At 42.9% G+C, this 27,827-nt stretch overlaps 1 protein-coding gene across 1 annotated transcript; it reads right to left on the reverse strand.

Annotated features, from left to right (window-relative positions):
- Positions 1-260: 260 nt before the first annotated feature.
- Positions 261-27,341, reverse strand: LOC115135603 (ribosomal protein S6 kinase alpha-4-like). Its single transcript, XM_029670485.2, has 18 exons — positions 26,295-27,341; positions 25,161-25,232; positions 24,115-24,182; positions 23,848-23,998; positions 23,583-23,698; positions 23,308-23,415; positions 23,091-23,171; positions 22,841-22,944; positions 13,761-13,911; positions 13,472-13,633; positions 13,266-13,391; positions 11,912-12,045; positions 11,515-11,608; positions 11,075-11,245; positions 10,567-10,758; positions 10,306-10,474; positions 8,380-8,543; positions 261-2,337 (listed from the first exon to the last, which is right to left on the reverse strand). Exons 1-18 carry the CDS (start codon positions 26,395-26,397, stop codon positions 2,113-2,115), a joined length of 2,391 nt encoding a protein of 796 aa, XP_029526345.1. The 5' UTR covers positions 26,398-27,341; the 3' UTR covers positions 261-2,112.
- Positions 27,342-27,827: the final 486 nt, after the last annotated feature.

The following is a 27,827-nucleotide window of genomic DNA, read 5'->3' on the forward strand; positions in this document are numbered from 1 at the left end:
ATTATAGCCATTGGTTTTCAATGGCTCATTGTGCTGGTTGGCCTGCTACTGGTAAGCACCCTACTGACCCCTGCTGGCAGCGTAATAATACTACAGGCCATCTGTCAACTCTCAATAATACAATTGATAATATATTTCCTGGATCCACAAAATTAATTCCAAGACAGTTAAATTTAAAAACATAAAATGGCCATCATCTGTAAACCGAAAACACTAAATGCTAAATTGATGTGAGACTAGGAACACAGACTACGACCAGATCGAGAAAAGTCTTTTATTTTGCTCCAGACTGAAGTGTTCTTGACCCAAACCAAGCAATCGTGACATAGGGAATCTCAATGTCAGGATATGCTTTGAAGAAAGAATTGAAAATGTTGGGCAAAAAATGACAGCTATACAGGAAAAGGGTAGTAGCTCATTAAAAAGAGTCAAATTCATAACATTAAAAAAAAGACAACACCAACAGCCAAACAATAGCATTGTGACAAAAGCGCGGTTCCCGACAAAACTAATGTTTAGAAAGGAGTAACTAATAAAAATGTGATCAAAACAATTATTTACTACAGTAACTTGTATATCACACACACACACACACACACACACACACACACACACACACGACAACCATTACCACAACATTATAAAAACATGACATGTAATAAATACTAAAATAAGCCCGGTTTAAATCTGAAATAACTATCACTGATTAAAAGGACTACATTTGTGTGATATCCAGGTACAAATCAAATCAACAGTCAATATATTCCGGTAGAAAAAAAGCGATGAGTAAAATGATCAGTGGAACTGACATTCAATGATCGAAACACCTAAACGGCTACAAAAACACTAACCTCTAAACCAGGGTGACAATATTTACTCACAGTAAAAAAAACGATTCATTTTTTCCCCATTTGGCCCTGCGCAATATAATGAAAAGTTGCCCTGCTCAGAAAAGTACATCATAGGCCTTGGAGCACTGTGTATGGGACTATGGCATCAAATCAGAATGTCTATCACCAAGCGTTCCATCTCCCTGTATTCCCTGACAGAATCATGATGGTTGTTAATGTAGCACACATACAGAACAATGGATGCCGTTAATTTGATTCTCAGGTGAACTTCAGCGAACCAGTTAACTACGCAGACAGACACCAACGTCGATAGAAGGCTGATATCTCAAGCCAAAAGGAAATGATTCTAAGGGTCCTTGTAAATTGGCCGTATGTGACTAGAACCATTGGGTTACAAAGACAGCATCCCATGGACTGGGATCATCCCTCAAGGTCAAAGTTCATTTGAACAGCTGTCCGCAGTACCAGTGTTCTTTCTTAATCTCAACCATATCATTAAAAACAGAGCGAGACTTCCAACAGACCCCCAACCACTGCCTCTCCGTTTTGCCATGTGATGAGCACTGTGCATCTATCCATAAGTGCTCTGTTGTAGAGGCCATGGCCTCTCTGTGTATGTATGGCTTGTGCTCATTCATGGCTTTTGCATTTCCCCTTTAGGACTCTCTCACTCCGCTTCTCTCTGACTCGTTCTACGACAGCGCTCCTTACCTCAGGTGCTGACAACATGCAAAACGTCAGCATCATGTCCAACTGCGTGCTCATCGTCACCCTGCTAAAAAGTGACTGAAAACTTCACAAGTGTGATCTTAAAGCCGACGAAAATGTCTTCCGTAACTTACCATACTGATGTAAAGCCTCTGACCGAAATTTAGAAAACAATAGTCTAAAGCTTTGTTCCATTCAAGAAATTACACGTTAGTTCATTTCTTGAGAAAATGTATGAAATGGGACAAGCTACTGGTATAAATACATATAAAGTCCTTGCATCATTACGATAATGCAAAATGCCATTCAGCATATTCTTTCAAAGGAAAAAGGGACGTGAACCCTTTTGTTTCATCTTAAGTATTGGACTAGTCTCTTAGTTTGTTCATAAATAAGATCTTAGAATTTGGAGATTCTATATGACTTTGGACTTAGAGGGGATATAACAAATCATCTCTGGTCTTTCAGAGCCAGTATTCCAATCTGTCATAGCTGAATTAATGTGCTTTATTCTCCTAACTCCTTTCCTCCTACTCGTCCCCCTCCTCGGCTGCTAGCTCTTTTCTAGCTTCGGGGGTAGAGTTTGGTGTGGTGGCTGTGTTTTTAGGTTTGTTGTAGCGGCAGAGGCAGCTGAGGAAGATGATGACGAGGAGGAGGAAGAGGAGCTCCGTCGAGTCTCCACACCTGTACTTGTCATCTTGAGCTTGCGTCGCTTTGCAAGGGGGGCGTTGTCGACACTCTTCAGAAAGAAGCCCTCCCTCTTCCCCTTGTTGAATGCCTAATGGAGAGGATGTACATACAATAATATAGCCTACTTATTCTATTACATTGCACATACACCTCCATTATATACTCAGTGGACAGTCTATTAGGTACACCACACTGTTCACGAAAATGCTTCGCTCCTACAGACAGCGAGTCGCGTGGCCGTGGCTTGCTATATAAAAATCAGGCAGACAGGAATCAAGGCATTCAGTTACTGATCGATTGAACGTTGGAATGGGCAAAAAGACTGACCTAAGCAACTTTGAGCGTGGTATGATCATTGATGCCATGTGCGCCAGTTCTAGTATATCAGAAACGGCCAGCCACCTGGGATTTTCACGCACGACAGTGTCTAGGGTTAACCGAGAATTGGGCGACAAACAAAAAACATCGAGTCAGCGGCGGTTCTGTGGGAGAAAACAGCTCGTTGATGAGAGGTGAAAAGAGAATGGCAAGAAGCTAACAGCTGGGCCACAAACAGGCAAATAACGGCCCAGTACAACAGTGGTGTGCCAAACGGCATCTTAGACCGCACAACTCGGCAGTCCTTGTCATGGATGGGTTATTGCAGTTGACGAGAAAAAAAAGAACCATCTCCAGTGGGCACGCAATCACAAACTTTACAATTGAGTGAAAAAACACATTGCCTGGTCTGACGAATCCGGGTTCCTGTTGCGTCATGCTGATGGCAGAGTCAGGATTTTGACGCAAGCAGCATGAGTCGATGACTCCATCCTGCCTAGTGTCAACAGTATAGGCTGGTGGCGGTGGTGTAACGGTGTAGGGAATGTTTGGTCCCTTGATATCAATTGAGCAATGTTTCAATTCCCCGAAGAATTCTGAATGTTCTGGAGGCAAAGGGGGCTCCGACCCAGTAATAGATGGTTGTACCTAAAACTGTCCACAAAGTGTATTTCTCTACTGTCGTTACATTGCACATACCATTTATTATATTAATATATTATAGTGTTTTTTATAGTCATATTGTGTTGTTAGGCTTGAGACTAAGTCAATATATCCTCCAAAAACCAGCTTTTTACATGGGCTACCAACACATTCAAATAATGATTGACAAACTTGTCATTAAATACCAATGAGCTAATGATGCACGATTTTGCCTGGCATAGAAAAAAATTGGCTCTTTTGCAAGGACACGGTTTAGTAGAGCTAGCCAACTACACAGCTAACACAATGATTCAAACGGAAGTTGGAAAGACAGCACACTGCATTTCATTTGACCTGTTTTTCTATTGACATTTCTTTGTATATACAGCACCAGTCAGAAGTTTGGACACCTACTCATTTAAAGGGTTTATCTTAATTTGTACTATTTTCTACATTGTAGAATAATAGTTAAGACATCAAATCTATGAAATAACACTTTTGGAATCATGGAGTAACCAAAAAAAAGTGTTAAACAAATCTAGTTCAAATTCTTCAAAGTAGCCACCCTTCGCCTTGATGACAGCTTTGCGCACTCTTGGCATTCTCTCAACCAGCTTCATGAGGTAGTCACCTGGAATGCATTTAAATTAACAGGTGTACCTTGTTAAAAGTACATTTGTGAAATGTATTTCCTTCTTAATGTGTTTGAGCCAATCAGATGAGGTGTGACATGGTAGGGGTGGTATATGGAAGATAGCCCTATTTGGTAAAAGACCAAGTCCATATTATGGCAAGAACAGCTCAAATGGGCAAAGAAAAACAACAGTCCATCATTACTTTAAGACATGAAGGTCAGTCAATCTGGACAATTTCAAGAACTTTGAAAGTTTCTTAAAGTGCAATCGCAAAAACCATCAAGCGCTATGATGAAACTGGCTCTCATGAGGACCGCCACAAGAAAGGAAAACCCAGAGTTACCTCTGCTGCAGAGGATACGCTCATTAGAGCTAACAGCCTCAAAAATTGCAGCCCAAATAAATGCTTCTCAAAGTTCAAGTAACAGACACATCTCAACATCAACTGTTCAGAGGAGACTGTGTGAATCAGGCCTTCATGTTGCAAAGAAACCACTACTAAAGTACACCAATAAGAAGAAGAGGCTTGGGCCAAGAAACATGAGCAATGGACATTAGACTCTCACCATACCCTCTCTGCTATGCAATCTGGTTTCAGAGCTGGTCATGGGTGCACCTCAGCCACGCTCAAGGTCTTAAACGATATCTTAACCGCCATCGATAAGAAACATTACTGTGCAGCCGTATTCATTGATCTGGCCAAGGATTTCGACTCTGTTAATCACGACATCCTCATCGGCAGACTCGACAGCCTTGGTTTCTCAAATGATTGCCTCGCCTGGTTCAACAACTACTTCTCAGATAGAGTTCAGTGTGTCAAATCGGAGGGTCTGTTGTCCGGACCTCTGGCAGTCTCTATGGGGGTGCCACAGGGTTCAATTCTTGGACCCTTCTCTGCATACATCAATGATGTCGCTCTTGCTGCTGGTGAGTCTCTGATCCACCTCTACGCAGACGACACCATTCTGTATACTTCCGGTCCTTCTTTGGACACTGTGTTAACAACCCTCCAGGCAAGCTTCAATGCCATACAACAACCCTTCCGTGGCCTCCAATTGCTCTTAAATACAAGTAAAACTAAATAAAATCCTTGACGATGTAATTTACAAAATAGCTTCCAATACCCCACTCAACAAATTGGATGCAGTCTATCACAGTGCCATCCGTTTTGTCACCAAGGCACCATATACTACCCACCATTGCGACCTGTACGCTCTCGTTGGCTGGCCCTCGCTTCATACTCGTCGCCAAACCCACTGGCTCCATGTCATCTACAAGACCCTGCTAGGTAAAGTCCCCCCTTATCTCAGCTCACTAGTCACCATAGCATAACCCACCCGTAGCACGCGCTCCAGCAGGTATATGTCTCTGGTCACCCCCAAAACCAATTCTTTCTTTTTGCCGCCTCGCCTTCCAGTTCTCTGCTGCCAATGACTGGAACGAACTACAAAAATCTCTGAAACTGGAAACACTTATGTCCCTCACTAGCTTTAAGCACCAGCTGTCAGAGCAGCTCACAGATTACTGCACCTGTACATAGCCCACCTATAATTTAACCCAAACAACTACCTCTTTCCCTACTGTATTTATTTATTTTGCTCCTTTGCACCCCAATATTTTTATTTCTACTTTGCATATTCTTCCACTGCAAATCTACCATTCCGGTGTTTTACTTGCTATATTGTATTTACTTCGCCACCATGGCCTTTTTTTGCCTTTAACCTCCCTTATCGTATATAGACTTGTATTGACTATGTTTGTTTTACTCCATCTGTGTCGTTGTACAGTGGGGCAAAAAAGTATTTAGTCAGCCACCAATTGTGCAAGTTCTCCCACTTAAAAAGACGAGAGAGGCCTGTAATTTTCATCATAGGTACACTTCAACTATGACAGACAAAATGAGAAAAGAAGTCCAGAAAATCACATTGTAGGATTTTAAATTAATTAATTTGCTAATTATGGTGGAAAATAAGTATTTGGTCATTAACAAAAGTTTCTCAATACTTTGTTATATACCCTTTGTTGGCAATGACAGAGGTCAAATGTTTTCTGTAAGTCTTCACAAGGTTTTCACACACTGTTGCTGGTATTTTGGCCCATTCCTCCATGCAGATCTCCTCTAGAGCAGTGATGTTTTGGGGCTGTTGCTGGGCAACACGGACTTTCAACTCCCTCCAAAAATGTTCTATGGGGTTGAGATCTGGAGACTGGCTAGGCCACTCCAGGACCTAGAAATGCTTCTTACGAAGCCACTCCGTTGCCCGGGCGGTGTGTTTGGGATCATTGTCATGCTGAAAGACCCAGCCACGTTTCATCTTCAATGCCCTTGCTGATGGAAGGAGGTTTTCACTCAAAATCTCACGATACATGGCCCCATTCATTCTTTCCTTTACACGGATCAGCTGTCCTGGTCCCTTTGCAGAAAAACAGCCCCAAAGCATGATGTTTCCACCCCCATGCTTCACAGTAGGTATGGTGTTCTTTGGATGCAACTCAGCATTCTTTGTCCTCCAAACACGACGAGTTGAGTTTTTACCAAAAAGTTATATTTTGGTTTCATCTGACCATATGACATTCTCCCAATCTTCTTCTGGATCATCCAAATGCTCTCTAGCAAACTTCAGACGGGCCTGGACATGTACTGGCTTAAGCAGGGGGACACGTCTGGCTCTGCAGGATTTGAGTCCCTGGTGGCGTAGTGTTTTACTGATGGTAGGCTTTGTTACTTTGGTCCCAGCTCTCTGCAGGTCATTCACTAGGTCCCTCCGTGTGGTTCTGGGATTTTTGCTCACCGTTCTTGTGATAATTTTGACCCCACTGGGTGAGATCTTGCGTGGAGACCCAGATCGAGGGAGATTATCAGTGGTCTTGTATGTCTTCCATTTCCTAATAATTGCTCCCACAGTCGATTTCTTCAAACCAAGCTGCTTACCTATTGCAGATTCAGTCTTCCCAGCCTGGTGCAGGTCTACAATTTTGTTTCTGGTGTCCTTTGACAGCTCTTTGGTCTTGGCCATAGTGGAGTTTGGAGTGTGACTGTTTGAGGTTGTGGACAGGTGTCTTTTATACTGATAAATTCAAACAGTTGCCATTAATACAGGTAACAAGTGGAGTACAGAGGAGCCTCTTAAAGAAGAAGTTACAGGTCTGTGAGAGCCAGAAATCTTGCTTGTTTGTAGGTGATCAAATACTTATTTTCCACCATTTGCAAATAAATTCATTAAAAATCCTACAATGTGATTTTCTGGATTTTTTTTTCTCATTTTGTCTTTCATAGTTGAAGTGTACCTATGATGAAAACTACAGGCCTCGTCTTTTTAAGTGGGAGAACTTGCACAATTGGTGGCTGTATGTGTTGAACTGCTTTGCTTTATCTTGGCTAGGTCGCAATTGTAAATGAGAACTTGTTCTCAACTTGCCTACCTGGTTAAATAAAGATAAAATAAAAAAATTATACAGTGGAAATCTGTCCAAATTTGAGATTTTTGGTTCCAACTTCCATGTCTTTGTGAGACACAGAATAGGTGAGTGGATGATCTCTGCATGTGTAGTTCCCACCGTGAAGCATGGAGAAGGAGGTGTTATGGTGCTTTTCTGGTGACACTGTCTGTGATTTATTTAGAATTCAAGGCACACTTAACTAGCATGGCTACCACTGTCATCAAGGCAAAGGGTGCCCACTTTAAAGAATCGCACATATAAAATATATTTTGATTTGTTTTACACTTTTTTGGTTACTACATGATACCATGTGTTATTTCATAGTTTTAATGTCTTCACTATTATTCTGCAATGAAGAAAATTGTGAAAATAAAGAAAAACCCTTGAGTGAGTAGGTGTGTACAAACTTTTGACTGGTACTGTGTCTATAAAAACAATATACCAATTCATGATTTCGACTGGCTGAGAAAAGCTGCCCTTCTGTCTGTCTGGCCCCTACACATTCATTACTGTGTGGGACAGCTAGAGATCGAATTTCAATATTGAAACATTGCTGCAAAAGTCAGAGACAGATGGCAAGGTTTATACACGCCTCTGCTGTTGAAAATCAATTGCTAGTCTAAAAGAAATGGAAGATAATGTCTAGATGATTTTTTACAGTGGAGATCTAGTTGATAAATTGCCTGGCTGGGCTGATGAGACAGTGGATTGATTGCACAGGGAGATGGAACAGTAAATAGGCATTTCAACATCATAGCCTTAGCCGGTGGTAACTTGTGGAACAGCTGGGACACGGTTTTAACCAATCAGCATCCAGGATTAGACCCACCCATTGTATAAATACTCATATACTATATTTTTTTGACTTGATATTTTTATTGAATACTTTTTTATAAAATGTTGCACTGTTTGAGAGAAGAGCTTGCAAGTAAACACTTCATTGTACAATACGCAGTACTTTGCAAATGCCAAATTGACTTTGATTTGGTTGGGAGAGTAGGAAAAATAAAATCAAAAAGTTAAAAGGAACAAACTACTTTTTCCTCATTGGATTTGAGTAAAAAATAAAAAAAAAAGATTAAGAGTTCCATTACCTTGTAGGTGGCGTTGACATAGGAGCGGACGATGGGGCCACTGGACTCGAGCACATCTGGGGTGCAGAGGGGGGTGGAGGATAAGATGGCCCCGCCCTGCAGCCAGCTGTTCTCTCTCAGAGCAGACAGCTTGAGACGCCTCTCTGGATCCACCGTCAGCAGCCCTGAACACAAACAGGGCGGTGGGGTGTTTAGAAGAGTGAGGGAAGGAGAGCAAAAATGAGAGGTGGGGCAGAGAGGAGTAAGGAAGGTTAGGGAGGAGCAGAGAAAGCAAAATGATAAGGGAGTGACAGATAAAGGGGTTCCATTATTTTTTAAATATATATATATATATTAGTGCCTTCAGAAAGTATTTAGACTCCTTGACTTTTTCCACATTTTTAGGTTACAACCTTATTCTAAAATGTATTAAATAGATTTTTTTTCCCTCATCAATCTACACACAATACACCCTAATGACAAAGCAAAAACAGGTATGTATATTTTTTTCTAATTTAATCAAAATTGAAAACAGAAATATCACATTTACATTAGTATTCAGACCCTTACTCAGTACTTTGTTGAAGCACCTTTGGCAGCAATTACAGCCTCGAGTCTTCTTGGGTATGACGCTACAAGCTTGGCACACCTGTATTTGGAGAGTTTCTCCCATTCTTCTCTGCAGATCCTCTCAAGCTCTGTCAGGTTGAATGGGGAGCGTCGCTGCACAGCTATTTTCAGGTCTCTCCAGACATGTTCGATCGGGTTCAAGTCCGGGCTCTGGCTGGGTCACTCAAGGACATTCAGAGACGTGTCCCGAAGCCACTCCTGCATTGTCTTGGCTGTGTGCTTAGTGTTGTTGTCCTGTTGGAAGGTGAACCTTCGCCCCAGCCTGAGGACCTGAGCTCTCTGCAGCAGGTTTTCATCAAGGATCTCTCTGTACTTTGCTCCGTTCATCTTTACATTTACATTTACATTTAAGTCATTTAGCAGACGCTCTTATCCAGAGCGACTTACAAATCTTTGCCTTGATCCTGACTAATCTCCCAGTCCCTGCCGCTGAAAACACCCCCAGAGCATGATGCTGCCACCACCATGCTTCACCGTAGGGATGGTGCCAGGTTTCCTCCAGATGTGACGCTTGGCATTCAGGCCAAATATTTAAATCTTGGTTTCATCAGACAAGAGAATCTTGTTTCTCATGATCTGAGTCTCTTCCGTCTGGCAACTCTACCATAAAGGTCTGATTGATGGAGTGCTGCAGAGATGGTTGTCCATCTGGAAGGTTCTCCCATCTCTCTGTCAGTGACCATCCGATTCTTGGTCACCTCACTGACCAAGGCCCTTCTCTCCCATTTTGGATGGGCGGCCAGCTCTAGGAAGAGTCTTGGTGGTTCCAAGCTTCTTCAATGTAAGAATGATGGAGGCCACTGTGTTCTTGGGGACCTTCAATGCTGCAGAATGTTTTGGTAACCTTCCCCAGATCTGTGCATCGACACAATTCTGTCTAAGAGCGCTACGGACGACTCCTCATTTTTGCACTGACATGTACTGTCAACTTTGGGACCTTATATAGACAGGTGTGTGCCTTTGCAAATCATGTCCAATCACTTGAATTTACCACAGGTGGACTCCAATCAAGTTGTAGAAACATCTCAAAGATGATCTATGGAACCAGGATGCACCTGAGCTCAATTTTGAGTCGCATAGCAGAGGGTCTGAATACTTTTGTAAAAATGTCTGAAAACCTCATTTTGCTTTGTCATTGTGTGTAGATTGTGTGTGCTGAGGATTTCATTTAAAAAAAAATGCTGTAACGTAACAAAATGAGGAAAACGTCAAGGGGTCTGAACACTTTCCGAAGGCACTGTATGTAGTGAACAGATGGGAAAAAATGATGAATTGCATCAATGTCAATGAGTGAATTAGGAGGGATGCACAACACACCTTTCACAAGCTCTTTAGCCTCGTCTGACACACCCTTCCAAGCCTCTCCAGCCAAAGAGAAGTCACCCTCTTTAATCTTATGCATGATGTCGGCAGCATAAGATGAGGTCATCCCCGCCCGCTGCTGCTGCTCACTCTGAAAGGGCACCTGTCCTGACAGCATGGTGTACTGCCAGAGAAAAACACAAACATCATCAATAACATAACGATAATTCGTTTTTACTAATGACACATTACAGAGTCAGTCAGTAGTGTAAGTACCAGGATGACCCCAAGGCTCCAGAGGTCGCAGGCCTGGTCGTAACCGGTGCTGTGGAAGAGCTCAGGAGCAGCGTACTGCAGTGTAAAGCAGGGAGTCTGCAGGGGGGCGCTGCCTGCAGGGCACAGTCGGGCAAAACCAAAATCTATCACCTTGAGCACCGAGTCCTCCCCCTCGTCTGCAAACAGCACATTCTGCCAGGCGGAGAGAGAGCAGTGAGTGGGCAGTGCAGGAATGACTCCGTCAACAGAAGGTTACATTCATTGGCTGATGTAATGGAGCAACAAATGTCAATTTATTTCACCCTGAACCAAAAAAATACAATAGGCCATGCTTAGTGGTTTTTACAGCATTGCTAAACACCTTGATCTCATTACACTCACTGCCTGCAAAATTTGGTCGGTGTAATATTGCAGCCATTTCAATGTGTGACTTCTTCCTGGCCATATATTTCTATAGATTCTAGAATATATTCAGACTCCCTCTCTGTGAGTCAGTCTGTTGGCCCACCTCTGGTTTGAGGTCTCTGTGCACGACTCCAGCCTCGTGCATGAAGCCGACAGCTGACACCAGGCTCCTGAGAAGCTGACTGGCCTCTGCCTCCCCAAACAATTTCTTCCTCTTGATCCTCTCCAGCAGCTCCCCCCCACGCAGCAGCTCCATCACCAGGTATGTATGGAACTGAGAGAGGGAGGAAGAGAGGGGTGATTGAGAGGGAGATGGGAGAAGAGAGAGAGAAGATTAAGGTTGTGTCTGTGATGAGAAAATTGTTTATTGCTGCATGATTGCTTAAGTTTCCCAATATATTCCCCAAATGTCAAACATTATTGTGATTCGAGTCCTGCCACCTTGTAAGTAAACACAGCCAATGAGAAGAGAAAGAACACCTGACAGTTTTGTCAGTGCTTGAATGTGTGTCTGCTGATGGCATTTCTACCATCCTTGTGTACCTGATCAGTGTAGACCTCATGCAGTTTGACAATGTTGGGGTGAGCCTCACACTGCCTGAGGGCAGCAATCTCCCTCTGAGTGTTTACTTCCATTCTAAGGAGACAGAGTCACACAGGAGACAGAGACAGACAGACAGACAGACAGACAGACAGACAGACAGACAGACAGACAGACAGACAGACAGACAGACAGACAGACAGACAGACAAAGTTCAAAGGCATTCATGCACCAAAGGTCAACAACACAAACCACCTCAGTGCACCAAACAGGTAAATCATTGGAATAGAATATATTAAAACACAGCAGCGTGAAGTGTGTAATTCATCATGCTGGTATAACAATGACACATTGCATTAGTGCGTGACGGTCTCTCAGCCAGCGCCACGCCCGGCTCACCTGCGGCTGATGATCTTGACGGCGTACTCATGGCCGCTCTGGTGGTGTCGACACTTCCTGCACACAGAGAAGCTACCCTCGCCAAGGGGCGCCCCCTGCAGGCACAGCTCATACAGCTGGAAGAACGTAGAGTCCTGCAGAGGACAAGAGAGAGGGAAGTCAAGTACAAACTACACCGGAAACTGTGGAATGTGTCAAAATGTGCTCCACTGCAGGAAATGTCCAAATCATACCCTTGCTAAATGTGAAAATGTTGCACATAGATTTTTTATATACTAATGAAGCACAGGTTGAGCTCATGTCAAACAGTGTTGTACATAAGACCCTCTCTGGATACATTCCAGTGATAGTTATTGTGTCGTCAACTGCCACTGGAAAATAGGCGTTTGACAAATCACTGACTTAATAGACCCAGAGGAAAACAGATTTTTTTTCCCCTTCCATTTCGGTTGATGAAAACTAGGTGAAATTATCTCTGTGACTAAAATATGATTAGTAAGTGAACTGGACAAACATTTTTACAGAGCTTGAGAGCTTTTTTTGTAAGGCTTTCTCAACGCAATGTTGCAATTCTGTTATTGGTGGGAAATAAATACCATGCTCAGGTCATTCATGATTCACCTCTCTGCCCGGCAACCGTTATCCAATCTGGCAACAACAAATCATTGCTGCAAATAAGGCCCACGCCATGGCTACTCTACCGGTGGTACAAGCTCCCGGTAGAAAAAGGGGCGATGTTTGGAGCCATCTTGTCAATTCAAACAAGACCGAATGCAACGTTTCCACAGTGTTTGCACCCACAAGTTGACAGGGAATAAAATACTACCAACCTCAAGGCACATCTGATAACTCAGATAACAACAGATTGATAATCCTAGCTAGATAGTTTGCTGCAACCTATCAGACCACTACTGATGACAGTACTTCAATTACAATACAGCTACAGTATGTCAAGGGGTGAGATTTGTATCTGCTGCAGAGTAATGTGTTCTTCTGCTAACTTGGCTGTTGGGTAGAGAATCATGCGGTAGGATGTTATGCAGAAAAATGTATGTTTGTGCACATGGAAGTCAGTGATTTGTGTTTACTATAGGGTAATGAGGCACAAAAAAAATACAAATAAAGCGACTAAAATTAAAGGATTTAGTTGACTAAAATGGCCCACTGTTTATCATTTTGACAATAACGAGACTAAATAATTATTCAACTGACAAAAATGTGACTAAGACAATGATATTTTATACAAAATGACTAAGACTAAATTTTAAAAAATGAAAGAAAGTGCCAACAGTAACACCGATACATTTCACCGAACCTCGTCTATCCTGCGGCCATGAGAGGATTAGTTCCATACCGCTAACATAGCACTGCGACGGACAGTGGCTGAGCCCGGCCGGTCTGCTCCCATCTGGCCCTCCATGAAGTCACCCATCACCACGTTCTTGTTGAACAGAATGGAGGGAGCAACGAAGGAGTAGCCCTGAAATGGAAGACAAGAGTCTTGTGTATGTAGGGTGTCTTTCTGTAACAGTGGAAGCACACAATGTGTATTTAACGAACCTGGAACAGGCGGTCAGTGCTTGGTGGGGTGCTGGCTGGAGAATAGACAGGATTCATGCCAGTGAACTCCTCAGCAAAGTTCCCTGTATCCAGCTCACTCCTGATCTCTGGTTTGAATGGGCTGACTACCTTCTTCTCAGCAAGGTCTGACCAACTGAGACCCTATGAATATAGAGCAATGGGAGGAGAATGGTGAGCAGAGTGTGTGTGTGTATGTGTGTGAGCACGTTGGGAGAGAGAGAGGGAGATGGGCCTAGAGACAGAGAGTGGCAGGAGAGAAGAGGAGCACCTTGAAGAAGGCATGACTTTTGATGTCCTCGGCCCCTCGTGGTCCCGAGCCTAGTCTCTTGTGGGGGTCTTTAACCAACAGCTTCCTCAGCAGGTCCTGAGCCACGACTCCGATCATAGAGGGGAACGGCGGTTCGCAGCGCAAGATACGCCTGAGAGGAGGGCAGGAGGGGGCGGGCCGAAGAAGAGAAAAAGGGAAGAGCAATCACTTTGCCTTCAGTGCCTTCAGAAAGTACTCATAGACCTTGACTTACTCCACATTTTGTTGCTACAGCCTGATTCAAAATGGATTCAATATAAAATAAATGTATCTCACCCATCTACACACAATACCCCACAATGACAAAGTCAAAATGAAATGCAGAAATATCTCATTTTAATCCCTTTGCTATGGTACTCCAAATTGATCTCAGGTACATCTCATTTCCTTTGATCATCTTTAAGATGTCACTACAACTTGATTGGAGTCAACTGTTTGGACAGGATTTAGAAAGAAATACACCTGCCTATATAAAGGTCCCACAGTTGACAGTGCATCACAGCAGAAACTATATCATGAACTCCAAGGAACAATCAGAATTGTGATGAGGCATATCTGGGGAAAAGTTAAAAACATTTCTAGAGCGTTGAACATTTCCAAGAGCACAGTGATCTCCTTGGAAAACATATGGAACTACCCAGACTCTGCCTAGAGCTGACCGTCCGAACAAACTGAGCATCAGGGCAAGAAGGACGTCGGTCAGGGAGGTGACCAAGAACCCAATGACAATTCTGACAGAACTACAGAGTTCCTTGGTTGAGATTGGAGAACCTACCAGAAGGACACCAGTCTCCACAGCACTTCACAAAACTGGGCGTTAAGGGAGAGTTGCCAGACGGAAGCCACTCCTGAGAAAAAAGCATGACGGCATGCCTGGAGATTGCAAAAAGGCAAGTGAAAGACAGATCATAAGGCATAAGATTCTGCAGTCTAACGAGACAAAAATGTTACTCTATGGACAGAATGCAAAGCGCCATGTCTGGAGAAAACTAGGCACAGCTCATCACCCGTCTAACACCATCCCTACCGTGAAGCAAGACTGGTAAGGAGAGAAGGAACAATGAATGAAGCCAAATACAGGCACGTCCTTGATGAGAGCCTGCTTCAAAGTGCAAATGACCTGTAGGAATGCTCAACCGGTGTCGCTCATTCAGCCGAAATAAACTTTCAATCGGGTCTCCCCATTAAGAAACGAGTCGGAGTCAGAGGCCGAGCCTCCTCTGGTCTCTCCTCTGCCCGTTACAGGGTCTGAGACATCAAAGCCTCCCACCATTAGCTCTGACAAATTGAAAACCCTAGTCCTTTGCGACTCCATTACCAGCAGTATTAGACTTAAAAAGAATCATCCAGCGATCATACACTGTTTACCAGGGGAAGGGCTACTGATGTTAAGGCTAATCTGAAGATGGTGCTGGCTAAAGCTAAAACTGGCGAGTGTAGAGAGTATAGGGATATTGTTATCCACGTCGGGACAAACAATGTTAGGATGAAACAGTCAGAGGTCACCAACATAGCCTCAGCGTGTAAATCAGCTAGAAAGATGTGTCGGCATTGAGTAATTGTCTCTGGCCCCCTCCCAGTTAGGGGGAGTGATGAGCTCCACAGCAGAGTCTCACAACTCAATCGCTGGTTGAAAACTGTTTTATACCCCTCCCAAAAGATAGAATTTGTAGATAATTGGCCCTCTTTCTGGGACTCACCCACAAACAGGACCAAGCCTGGCCTGCTGAAGAGTGACGGACTCTATCCTATCTGGAGGGGTGCTCTCATCTTATCTATGAACATAGACAGGGCTCTAACTCCTCTAGCTCCACAATGAGATCGGGTGCAGGCCAGACAGCAGGCTGTTAGCCAGTCTGCCAGCTTAGTGGAGTCTGCCACTAGCACAGTCAGTGTAGTCAGCTCAGCTATCCACATTGAGACCGTGTCTGTGCCTCGATCTAGGTTAGGCAAAACTAAACATGGCGGTGTTCGCCTTAACAATCTCACTGGAATAAAGACCACCTCCATTCCGGTCACTATTGAAAGAGATTGTGATATCTCACATCTCAAAATAGGGCTACTTAATGTTAGATCCCTCACTTCCAAGGCAGTCATAGTCAATTAACTAATCACTGATCATAATCTTGATGTGATTGGCCTGACTGAAACATGGCTTAAGCCTGATGAATTTACTGTGTTAAATGAGGCCTCTCCTCCTGGTTACACTAGTGACCATATCCTCCACGCATCCCGCAAAGGCTAAGGTGTTAATAACATTTAAGAAACCAAATGTCTTTTTTATTTTTTTATTAAAAAAACACTGCGTTTTCATCTTTTGAGCTTCTAGTCATGAAATCTATGCAGCCTACTCAATCACCTTTTATAGCTACTGTTTACAGGGTCCTGGGCCGTATACAGCGTTCCTCACCGAGTTCCCCGAACTCATATCGGACCTTGTAGTCATTGCAGATAATATTCACATGGAAAAGTCCACAGACCCACTCCAAAAAGCTTTCGGAGCCATCATCGACTCAGTGGGTTTTGTCCAACATGTCTCTGGTCCTACTCGATGGCACAGTCATACTCTGGACCTAGTTTTGTCCCGTGGAATAAATGTTGTGGATCTTAATGTTTGTCCTCATAATCCTGGACTAAATAGGACCACCATTTTATTACGTTTGCAATCGCAACAAATCATCTGCTCAGACCCCAACCAAGGATCATCAAAAGCCGTGGCTATAAATTCTTGGACAACCCAAAGATTCCTAGATGCCCTTCCAGACTGCCTCCACCTACCCAAGGATGTCAGAGTACAACAAATCAGTTAACCACCTGAGGAACTTATTTTAACCTTGCGTAATACCCTAGATGCAGTCGCAGCCCTAAAAACAAAAAACATTTGTCATGAGAAACTAGCTCCCTGGTATACAGAAAATACCCGAGCCCTGAAGCAAGCTTCCAGAAAATTGGAACGGAAGTGGCGCCACACCAAACTGGAAGTCTTCCGATTAGCTTGGAAAGACAGTACCATGCCGTATCAAAGAGCCCTCACTACTGCTCCATCATCCTATTTTTACTACTTAATTGAGGAGAATAAGAACAATCCTAACTGTATTTTTGATACTGTCGCAAAGCTAAATAAAAAGCAGCATTCCCCAGGAGAGAATGGCTTTCACTTCAGCAGTGATAAATTCATGAACTTCTTTGATGAAAAGATCATGACCATTAGAAAGCAAATTACAGACTCCTCTTTAAATCTGGGTATTTCTCCAAAGCTCAGTTGTCCTGAGTCTGCACAACACTGCCAGGACCTAGGATCAAGGGAGACACTCAAGTGTTTTAGTACTATATCTCTTGACACGTTCATGAAAATAGTCATGGCCTCTAAACCTTCAAGCTGCATACTGGACCATATTCCAACTAAACTACTGAAAGAGCTGCTTCCTGTGCTTGGCCCTCCTATGTTGAACATAATAAACGACTCCCTATCCACCGGAAGTGTACCAAACTCACTAAAAGTGGCAGTAATAAAGCCTCTCTTGAATAAGCCAAACCTTGACCCAGAAAATATTTAAATACAAAAAAATAAAAATAAATAAACATTAAAAAAATAAACAGCCTATATCAAATCTCCCATTCCTCTCTAAAAAAAATTAAAAGCTATTGCGCATCAACTCACTGCCTTCCTGAAGACTAACAATGTATACGAAACGCTTCAGTCTGGTGTTAGAACCCATCATAGCACTGAGACTGCACTTGTGAAGGTGGTAAATTACCTTTTAATGGCGTCAGACCAAGACTCTGCATCTGTCCTCGTGCTCCTAGACCTTAGTGCTGTTTTGATACCATCGATCACCACATTCTTTTGGAGAGATTGGAAACCCAAATTAGTCTACATGGACAAGTTCTGTCCTGGTTTAGATCTCATCTGTCAGAAAGATATCAGTTTGTCTCTGTGGATGGTTTCTCCTCTGACAAATCAACTGTACATTTCGGTACCATCGATCACCACATTCTTTTGGAGAGATTGGAAACCCAAATTAGTCTACATGGACAAGTTCTGTCCTGGTTTAGATCTCATCTGTCAGAAAGATATCAGTTTGTCTCTGTGGATGGTTTCTCCTCTGACAAATCAACTGTACATTTCGGTGTTCCTCAAGGTTCCCTTTTAGGACGTCTATTGTTTTCACTATATATTTTACCTCTTGGTGATGTCATTTGGAAACATAATGTTAACTTTCACTGCTATGCGGACGACACACAGCTGTATATTTCTATGAAACATGGTGAAGCCCCAAAATTTACCCTTCCTGGAAGCCTGTGTTTCAGACATAAGGAAGTGGATGGCAGGGAAATGTTTAACTTTTAAACTTGGACAAAACAAAGGCGCTAGTTCTAGGTCCCAAGAAACAAAGATCTTCTGTTGGATCTGACAATTAATCTTGATGGTTGTACAGTCATCTCAAAACTGTAAAGGACCTCGGCGTTACTCTGGACCCTGAACTCTCTTTTGACGAACATATCAAGACTGCTTCAAGGACAGCTTTTTTCCATCTACTGTTGAAGTAGGAAGTTTACATACACTTTAGTCAAATACATTTAATTAAACTCAGTTTTTCACAATTCCTGACATTTAATCCTAGTAAAAATTCCCTGTTTTAGGTCAGTTAGGATCACCACTTTATTTTAAGAATGTTAAATGTCAGAATAATAGTAGAGAGAATGATTTATTTCATATTTGATTTCTTTAATCACATTCCCAGTGGGTCAGAAGTTTACATACACTCAATTAGTATTTAGTAGAATTGCCTTTAAATTGTTTAACTTGGGTCAAACATTTTGGGTAGCCTTCCACACGCTTCCCACAATAAGTTGGGTGAATTTTGGCCCATTCCTCCTGACAGAGCTGGTGTAACGGAGTCAGGTTTGTAGGCCTCCTTGCTCGCACACGCTTTTTCCAAGTTCTGCCCACAAATGTTCTATTGGATTGAGGTCATGGCTTTGTGATGGCCACTCCAATATCTTGACTTTGTTGTCCTTAAAGCCATTTTGCCACAACTTAGGAAGTATGCTTGGGGTCATTGTCCATTTGGAAGACCGATTTGCGACCAAGCTTTCACTTCCTGACTGATGTCTTGAGATGTTGCTTCAATATATCTACATAATTTTCCTTCTCATGATGCCATCTATTTTGTGAAGTGCACCAGTCCCTCCTGCAGCAAAGCACCCCCACAACATGATGCTGCCACCCCCGTGCTTCATGGTTGGGATGTTCTTAGGCTTGCAAGTCTCCCCCCTTTTCCTCCAAACATAACGACTGCCAGACCGTAGTCTGGCTTTTTTATGGTGGTTATGGAGCAGTGACTTCTTCCTTGCTGAGCAACCTTTCAGGTTATGACGATATAAGACTTGTTTTACTGTGGGTATAGATACTTTTGTACCGGTTTTCTCCAGCATCTTCACAAGGTCCTTTGCTGTTGTTCTGGGATTGATTTGCACTTTTCGCACCAAAGCACAGTCATCTCTAGGAGACAGAACGCATCTCCTTCCTGATCGGTAAGACGGCTGCATGGTCCCATGGTGTTTATACTTGCGTACTATTGTTTGTACAGATAAACGTGGTACCTTCAGGCATTTGGAAATTGCTCCCAAGGATGAACCAGACTTGTGGAGGTCTACAATTATCTTTCTGCTGATTTCTTTTAATTTTCCCATGATGTCAAGCAAAGAGGCACTGAGTTAAGGTAGGCCTTGAAACACATCCACAGGTACACCTCCAATTGACTCAAATGATGTCAATTAGCCTATCAGAAGCTTCTAAAGCCATGACATCATTTTCTGGAATTTGCTAAGCTGATTAAAGGCACAGTCAACTAGTCTATGTAAACTTCTGACCCACTGGAATTGTGATAGAGTGAATTATAAGTTAAATAATCTGTCTGTAAACAATTGTTAGGGAAATGACTTGTGTCATGCACAAAGTAGATGTCCTAACTGACTTGCCAAAACTATAGTTTGTTAACAAGAAAATGGTGGAGTGGTTGAAAAACAAGTTTTAATGACCCCAACCTCAGTGTATGTAAACTTCCGACTTCAACTGTACGTAACATTGCAAAAATCTGAAACTTTGTCCAAAAAGGATGCAGAAAAATGTATCCATGCTTTTGTCACTTCTAGATTAGACAACTGCAATGCTCTATTTTCCAGCTACCCAGGTAAAGCACTAAATAAACTTCAGCTAGTGTTAAACATGGCTGCTAGAATCTTGACTAAAACACCCCAAAATGATCATATTACTCCAGTGCTAGCCAATCTACACTTGCTTCCTGTTAAGACTAGGGCTGATGTCAAGATTTTACTGCTAACTTACATGGGCTTGTTCATATCGATCTTCCCAATTTGGTCCTGCCGTACATACCTACACGTACGCTATGGTCACAAGACGCAGGCCTCCTTATTGTCCCTAGAATTTCTAAGAATACAGCTGGATGCAGGGCTTTCTCCTATGGAGCTAAATTTTTATGGAATGGTCTGCCTAACCATGTGAGAGACGCCGATTCAGTCGACCTTTAAGTCTTTATTGAAGACTCATCTCTTCAGTAGGTCCTATGATTGAGTGTAGTCTGGCCCGGGGGTGTGAAGGTGAACGGAAAGGCACTTGAGCGATGAACCACCCTTGCTGTCTCTGCCTGGCCGGTTCCCCTCTCTCCACTGGGATTCTCTGCCTCTAACCCTATTACGGGGGCTGAGCTTACTGGAGGGGTGTGTCACTTGAGTGGGTTGGTCAACTGGCAGCTTCATTAAATTGCACCCGCAAAACACCAGTCTCAACGTCAACAGTAAAGAGGCGACTCCTGGACGCTGGCCTTCTAGGCAGAGTTGCAAAGTAAAAGCCATATCTCAGACTGGAAAAGAAAAACAAAAGATTAAGATGGGCAAAAGAACAGAGAATGGGAGAAAATCCCCAAATCCAGATGTGCAAGGCTGATACAGACAAACCCAGGACGTCCTTAAAGCTGTAATTGCCGCCAATGGTGCTTCTACAAAATATTGACTCAGGGGTGTGAATACTTACAGTACCAGTCTAAAGTTTAGACACACCTACTCACTCAAGGATGTTTATTTTTTACCATGTTCTATATTGTAGAATAATAGTAAAGACAAAAACTATGAACACATATGGAATCATGTCGTAACCAAAAAAAACGTGTTAAATCAAATCATATTTGAGATTCTTCAAAGTAGCCACCCTTTGCCTTGATGACAGCTTTGAACACTCTTGGCATTCTCTCAACCAGCTTCACCTGGAACGCTTTACAACAGTCTTGAAGGAGTTCCCACATATGCTGAGCACTCATTGGCTGCTTTTCCTTCACTATGCGGTCCAACTCATCACAAACCATCTCAATTGGGTTGTGGTCGGGAGACTGTGGAGGCCAGGTCACCTGAAGCAGCACTCCATCACTCTCCTTCTTGGTCAAATAGCCCTTACACAACCTAGATGTGTGTTTGGTCATTGTCCTATTGAAAAACAAATTATAGTGGGACTAAGTACAAACCAGATGGGATGACGTATCGCAGCAGAATGCTGTGGTGGTCATGCTGGTTAAGTGTGCCTTGAATTCGAAAATCACAGAGAGTGTTACCAGCAAAGCACCCTCACACCTCCTCATTTATGCTTCACGGTGGGAACCACACCTGCAGAGATCATCCGCTCACTTACTCTGCGTCTCACAAAGACACGGCGGTTGGAACTAAAAATCTCTCATTTGGACTCAACAGACCAAAGGACAGATTTCCACCGGTCTAATGTCCATTGCTCGTGTTTCATGGCCCAAGTCTCTTCTTCTTATTGGTGTACTTTAGTAGTGGTTTCTTTGCAGCAATTCAACCATGAAAGCCTGATTCATGCAGTCTCCTCTGAACAGTTCATGTTGAAATGTGTCTGTTACTTGAACTCTGAAGCATTTAATTGGGCTGCAATTTCTGAGGCTGGTAACTCTGATGAACTTATCCTCTGCAGAAGAGGTAACTCTGGGTTTTCCTTTCCTGTGGCGGTCCTCATGAGAGCCAGTTTCATCATAGCGCTTGATGGTTTTTGCGACTGCACTTGAAGAAACTTTCAAAGTTCTTGAAATTGTCCAGATTGAGACATTATGGTTAGTCAAATTAATGATGGATAGTTGTTCCTCTGTGCTTATTTGAGCTGTTCTTGTCTTAATATGAACTTGGTCTTTTACCAAATACGGCTTCTGAATACCACCCTTACCTTGTCACAACAACTGATTGGCTCAAACGCATTAATTAAGGAAATAAATTCCACAAATTAACTTTTAACAAGGCACAACTGTTAATTGAAATGCATTCTAGGTGACTACCGCATGAAGCTGGTTGAGAGAATGCCAAGAGTGTTCAAAGCTGTCATCAAGGCAAAGGGGGGCAACTTGGAAGAATCTGAAATATAAAATACATTTGGTTACTACATGATTCCATATGTGTTATTTCATAGTTTTGATGTCTTCACTATCATTCTACAATGTAGAACAGTAAAAGAAACCTTCAATGAGTAGGTGTGTCAACTTTTGACTGGTACTGTATGTAAATGAGATTTCTCCATTTAATTTTCAATAAAATGTGCAAAAATGTCTAAACATGTTTTCACTTGGTCATTATGGGGCAGTGTGTGTAGATGGGAGAGAAATCAATTTTGAATTCAGGCTATAACACAACAAAATGTGTAATAAGGGGTAAGAATACTTGCTGAAGGCACAGCCCTCATTACAAGACAACCATTATGGCCATAAAGAACATGATTGAAAAGAAACAGCTTACCAGAATGTCTAATTAGGCTGCAGGCTTTATGTTACACATAGAACGCAGAACAACTCATTTATTTGTTATTGTATTCAGACAGCGAGATAAAGAGAGGGAGAAAGAAGCCACCGTTACAATAGATGTCATTATTTTGATAAGTAGCCGAGGGCCACGGGCAATGATGAAAGAGTTGGATGGAACCATGGTGTGTGTGTGGGGAGGGGTGGATGACACACAGCACTCACTTGGACACCTCACTCTGGGAGTTCCTCTCCCCCTCCAGTGTGAATGGGGACGCCCCCGTCAGCAATTCAAACATCAGGATACCCAAACTCCACCAATCTACTGACTGGGGTGGGCAGGAGAAAAGGGTCAAAAGGAAGAATGAAAAAATAAAAATTCAAGAAAGCGTATACATTTGTGTTCTACAGTAATTGATGTCTAATGAACCGCCGTAGCTCATAGCCATGCCCCGAGTGATGGGTTAACTCTTACCTTTCCATGACCAGACTTCCCCCTGATGATCTCTGGAGCCATGTACTCTATGGTGCCACAGAACGAATACGTCCTTTCCTTCTGTAGTGGGGGGGGATAAAAACACAAGTCTCATTCTGTAGTGACAACAATATATGCATGGATGGATGGATGCATACATGCACAGATTGCGTCCACACAAATAGAGGCATCAATGAAAAAGGTATTTTTGTCGTACCTCCTCCTCAAGGAACTCTTTGCTGAGCCCAAAATCTGTCAGCACCAAATGTCCCTCGCTGTCCAATAGGATGTTCTCCAACTTGATGTCCCGGTACACGATGCCGAGCTGTACACATCATACCGAGCAAGAAGTTGTACACAGGATAACATAACATTAACAGATAAGAGCAAAGTATCCAGCCGAAATTGTATCATGTAATAGGACCACAGATACAATTAAGGAATGGAATATCAGCAAGGTTATGTAAAGGACAGAGAGGCTCGATAACATACCTTGTGGAGGTGCTCCAGTGCCAGGATAATCTCCCCGATGTAGATCCGCACCTCTTCCTCAGAGAAGTGATCCCGCTGGTACAAGTGTGTGAACATCTCCCCTCCGCTCACATAGTCTATACACAGACAGATACAGATAACACTTGAATAGAAAAACACACACACAGGCAGAAACACAGTATACACACACAGAGACACACTTTCAGCACTTCCAAGGTCATAGCCAGAGAGTTCCACGTATGGGTTTGTTTGATCCAGCGCTCACCCAGGATGAGATGGAGCTTGGTCTGGGTCTGGAAGGCGTAGTGCAGTGTGACCAGGAATGGGGACTGGCGGATGTGCTCCAGCACCTGTCTCTCTGTACGCGTGTGCTCCGCTGTCTTCGCCTTCTGAACGATGGCTGCTTTCTTCAGCACCTGAGACGTTATCATCAACAGGTAGGTCAACCCGTCCATGAATTCTCCCCACATCAGACAATGTCAACACTTTGGGTTTCCTTTGGACCAATGTCAAAGACGACACAGAGACTCACCTTCATGGCATACAGCTTCCCTTCATCGTGACCACTGTTCTTCCTGACCAGAAACACTTTCCCGTAGGCTAGACAGAGACAGAGAGGAAAGGTTGGAAACATTTATCACATTTAATTGGAGCCCCTCCCACCCATCCTACCACCCACCACATTTACAACCTTAACTTTTTATTCTAAATGTTCCGCAAAAAAATAGACAGTAAAATTAAGTTATCCAGTTCTCCAATAATACTATGGCGCTATCCCGAGTGGTGCAGTGGTCTAAGGCACTGCATCTCAGTACAAGAGGCTTCACTACAGTCCCTGGTTCGAATCCAGGCTGTAATCACATCTGGCCGTGACTGGGGGTCTCATAGGACGGTGCACAATTGGCCCAGCGTCGTCTGGGTTTGGCCGGGGTAGGCCGTCATTGTAAATAAGAATTTGATCTTAACTGAATTGCCTAATTAAATAAAGGTTCAATTTAAAAATTCTAATCATGTAAACTGAGTATAAAAAAACATTATGAAGACCTGCTCTTCCCATGACAGACTGACCAGGTGAATCCGGGTTAAAGCTATGATCCCTTATTGATGTCACTTGTTAAATTCACTTCAGTCAGTGTAGATGAAGGGGAGGAGACAGGTTAAAGAAGGATTTTTACTCTTTTAGACATGGATTGTGTATGTGTGCCATTCAGAGGGTGAATGGGCAAGACAAAAGATTGAAGTGGCTTTGAACAGGGTATGGTAGTAGGTGCCAGGCAAGAACTGCCACACTGCTGGGTTTTTCACACTCAACAGTTTCCCGTGTATATCAAGAATGGTCCACCACCCAAAGGACATCCAGCCAGCTTGACACAACTGTGGGGAGCATTGGAGTCAACATTGGCCAGCATCTTTGTGGAACGATTTTGACATCTTGTGGAGTCCATGTCCTGACGAACTGAGGCAGTTCTGAAGGCGGGGGGGGTATGCAACTCAATATTAGGAAGGCGTTTAGTCAGTTTATAAGCAATATAGTCAGTTTATAAGCAATCGACCCAAGATCGGCGCAGTGAGCCTCACCTCCTGTGCCCAAGACTTTGAGAAGCTCAAAGTTCTCCATGCCCACTCTCTCAGAATGGCCTGTGAGGTTCGCTGGCGGGGGGGAGAGTACAGTATCAGTGTTTGCATGCACACAACACACACTCACGCAGGCAGGCACACACAGAAAACATAGCAGAGCACAGTAAACGGAATATTTTGTGACACCACACGGTCTGCTGGCATTCGTCCATGGCTGTGTTCCCAGGTGTCATGGTTCCCTGAGATATCACCACTCACCAAAACATAGCACATCAATCTGCACCTGAAGACAACTGAACACAGCTCGAACATACACTACTACTTCTGCTATTGCTGTGTCAGTCAAGGTCAGGATGCAATTGTGTCAGGAAACAGATATTGATCCACACAGAATTACAGAAACTCCAAACTGACTTTTAAGCTTACATAGAGCCCGAGCCCAATAGCTAAATTACAGAAGGCAATATTTACCCAAAGTGTACCACATCTTGAAATCATTTGGCAGATTCAAATAATCAATTATGAAACAGTGCAGAGCTAGATTGCCTGATTAATCAGACTGTGCTACACAATTGAATTGGTATACAGTCGAACAGGAGCGCAAAATCGTGGACATGTTCCGTACAAAGCTAGAATGTTTAATAAAATGACGTTTGAACTTAATCTACGGTTGGGCTATCAACTGCTCGAAATGTAGGACAAAATATCCCCAGGAAAGTATTATTAAACCGACTTCGCAACCCAGGTCTGTGTGGTGATCAAGACGTGTTTGCTTATGACCGAAGGCACGTGCACAAGACAGAAGTGCCTGCTTACGAACCAAAGTCTCACGGGTGTTTATGTGGTTTTGTGCATGTGCCAGGTGATAGAAATGTAAACTACCGTACTGGTGCTCTAGTCTAAAAAGTTGTATAAACAATACTTCCCTGTGAATACTTTGTCTAAAATGTAGAGCAGCTGAAGGACCAACCTTACAGACAAGCAGTAGAGTAAATTAATTGCACTAAACATTCTGGCTTGAAAGGGACATTAACACTATTGTGTACTCCTATGTTTCAGACTGTATACCAATTCCATTGTGTAGCACAGTCTGATTAATCAGGCAAAGCGCTAGTTACGTTGATGGTTACTTACCATTGGTAATCTCATGTTTGACAGTGCAGGCTTTTCTCCGGATCCCTGTATCGGAGTCATCGCTACTACTACTACTACTACTATCCGAGCCGTCCCCAGACATATCAAATATTTATTTGGCTACTCTTCAAATGAAATTAACCGATTTAGCTATATTCGTATGTGTGTTCTATAACCCAAGACGCACCAGATGTGATGTATAGTCAGAGAAAACGAAAAGTTGAGCCTTATACGATTTCATTTGGGGGCTTTTGTATGCCTTGTGATCATGGTTGTGTTGTTGTGTTTTCTAAACAATATCATTGCTGCACTAAATCCCCTAGACATCCTGCTGTTCCGCCTAATCTTCAGGCGCACATTGATTTCCACGACACGACAACGATGATCGTCTGAGTCAGAAATCACAAAGCACGGCTTTACTTGTACTGAAGGGCAAATACTAGCACCATCTACCAAATATAACTATCACTGTCAAAAATAAACCAGTTATCGTCAATCTGTAGCTAACTAACTAACTGTGGCCATAATGAGGATGTTGTTTCCTATTACGACAGACAAACTGCTGCTGATCTCTCTCTAGCACTGATCTGGTTACAATGTAGCGCCGATCTGACCAGACAGCGTTAAGCTGGCTACATAGTAGCCCATGTCTTGCTTGCTAACTACCTTTTGCAACAATATATTTTGACAAACTGAAACTAGCTAGTCATTTGTAGCAAAGCCGCAAGAAACAATTACAACTAACTAGCTAACTTCAGTAATACCACAACGCTAACGCTATGTGAAAGCTCGCCAACTTCACAACCTAGCTATCTTGTCAGAGATAGCTAGCCTGCCTGCTGACAATCGGTTAATTTTAATTTCATAGCAAGCTTACTGTTGATAGCATGTCGCGAAGAGTTTTTTTTATCCGGTTTCGTCCGGATAGGATGTGACTTGCGCTTAAGATATGCACCTTATGTGTCCAATTCATTTGACAACGATGACTGAAAAACTAGCTACCGGTAGGTTAGCTATCTAGCTAGTTGATGTTATGGCTGGGATTCCGTAGTACGGAAGCCGCAATGTTACAGCTTTCAGAACTTTTGGAGAGGCCTGTTAGACCTCTGAAGTTGGTTTCTGCAGCAGGTGACATTTTTTCTGATATGAATGAGGATAGCAAACTAAGTTATGACAAGGATGATACTTATTATTATTATGATGTTTATATTGATTAATTATCGGCTATTATTTTTATTTAACCTTTATTTAACTAGGCAAGTCAGTTAAGATCAAATTCTTATTTACGATGACGGCCTACCCCGGCCAAACCCGGAGAACGCTGGGCCAATTGTGGCAGCCCTATGGTACTCCTAATCACGGCCTGGATTATAGTTAATTATAATTACTCAGTAATTTTATCTAGTAGGCCTACACCTAATTATTTCCACTTGTTTAATCTTATTCCATATAATGTTGGTTGTATTTCTGGTTTGCATAATAAACCACATATACTGTATGTGAACAGTACATTTATCCCTTCTCCACATACAT

This window comes from Oncorhynchus nerka, linkage group LG10, assembly GCF_034236695.1.
Source record: "Oncorhynchus nerka isolate Pitt River linkage group LG10, Oner_Uvic_2.0, whole genome shotgun sequence".
Taxonomy (NCBI): Eukaryota; Metazoa; Chordata; class Actinopteri; order Salmoniformes; family Salmonidae; genus Oncorhynchus; species Oncorhynchus nerka.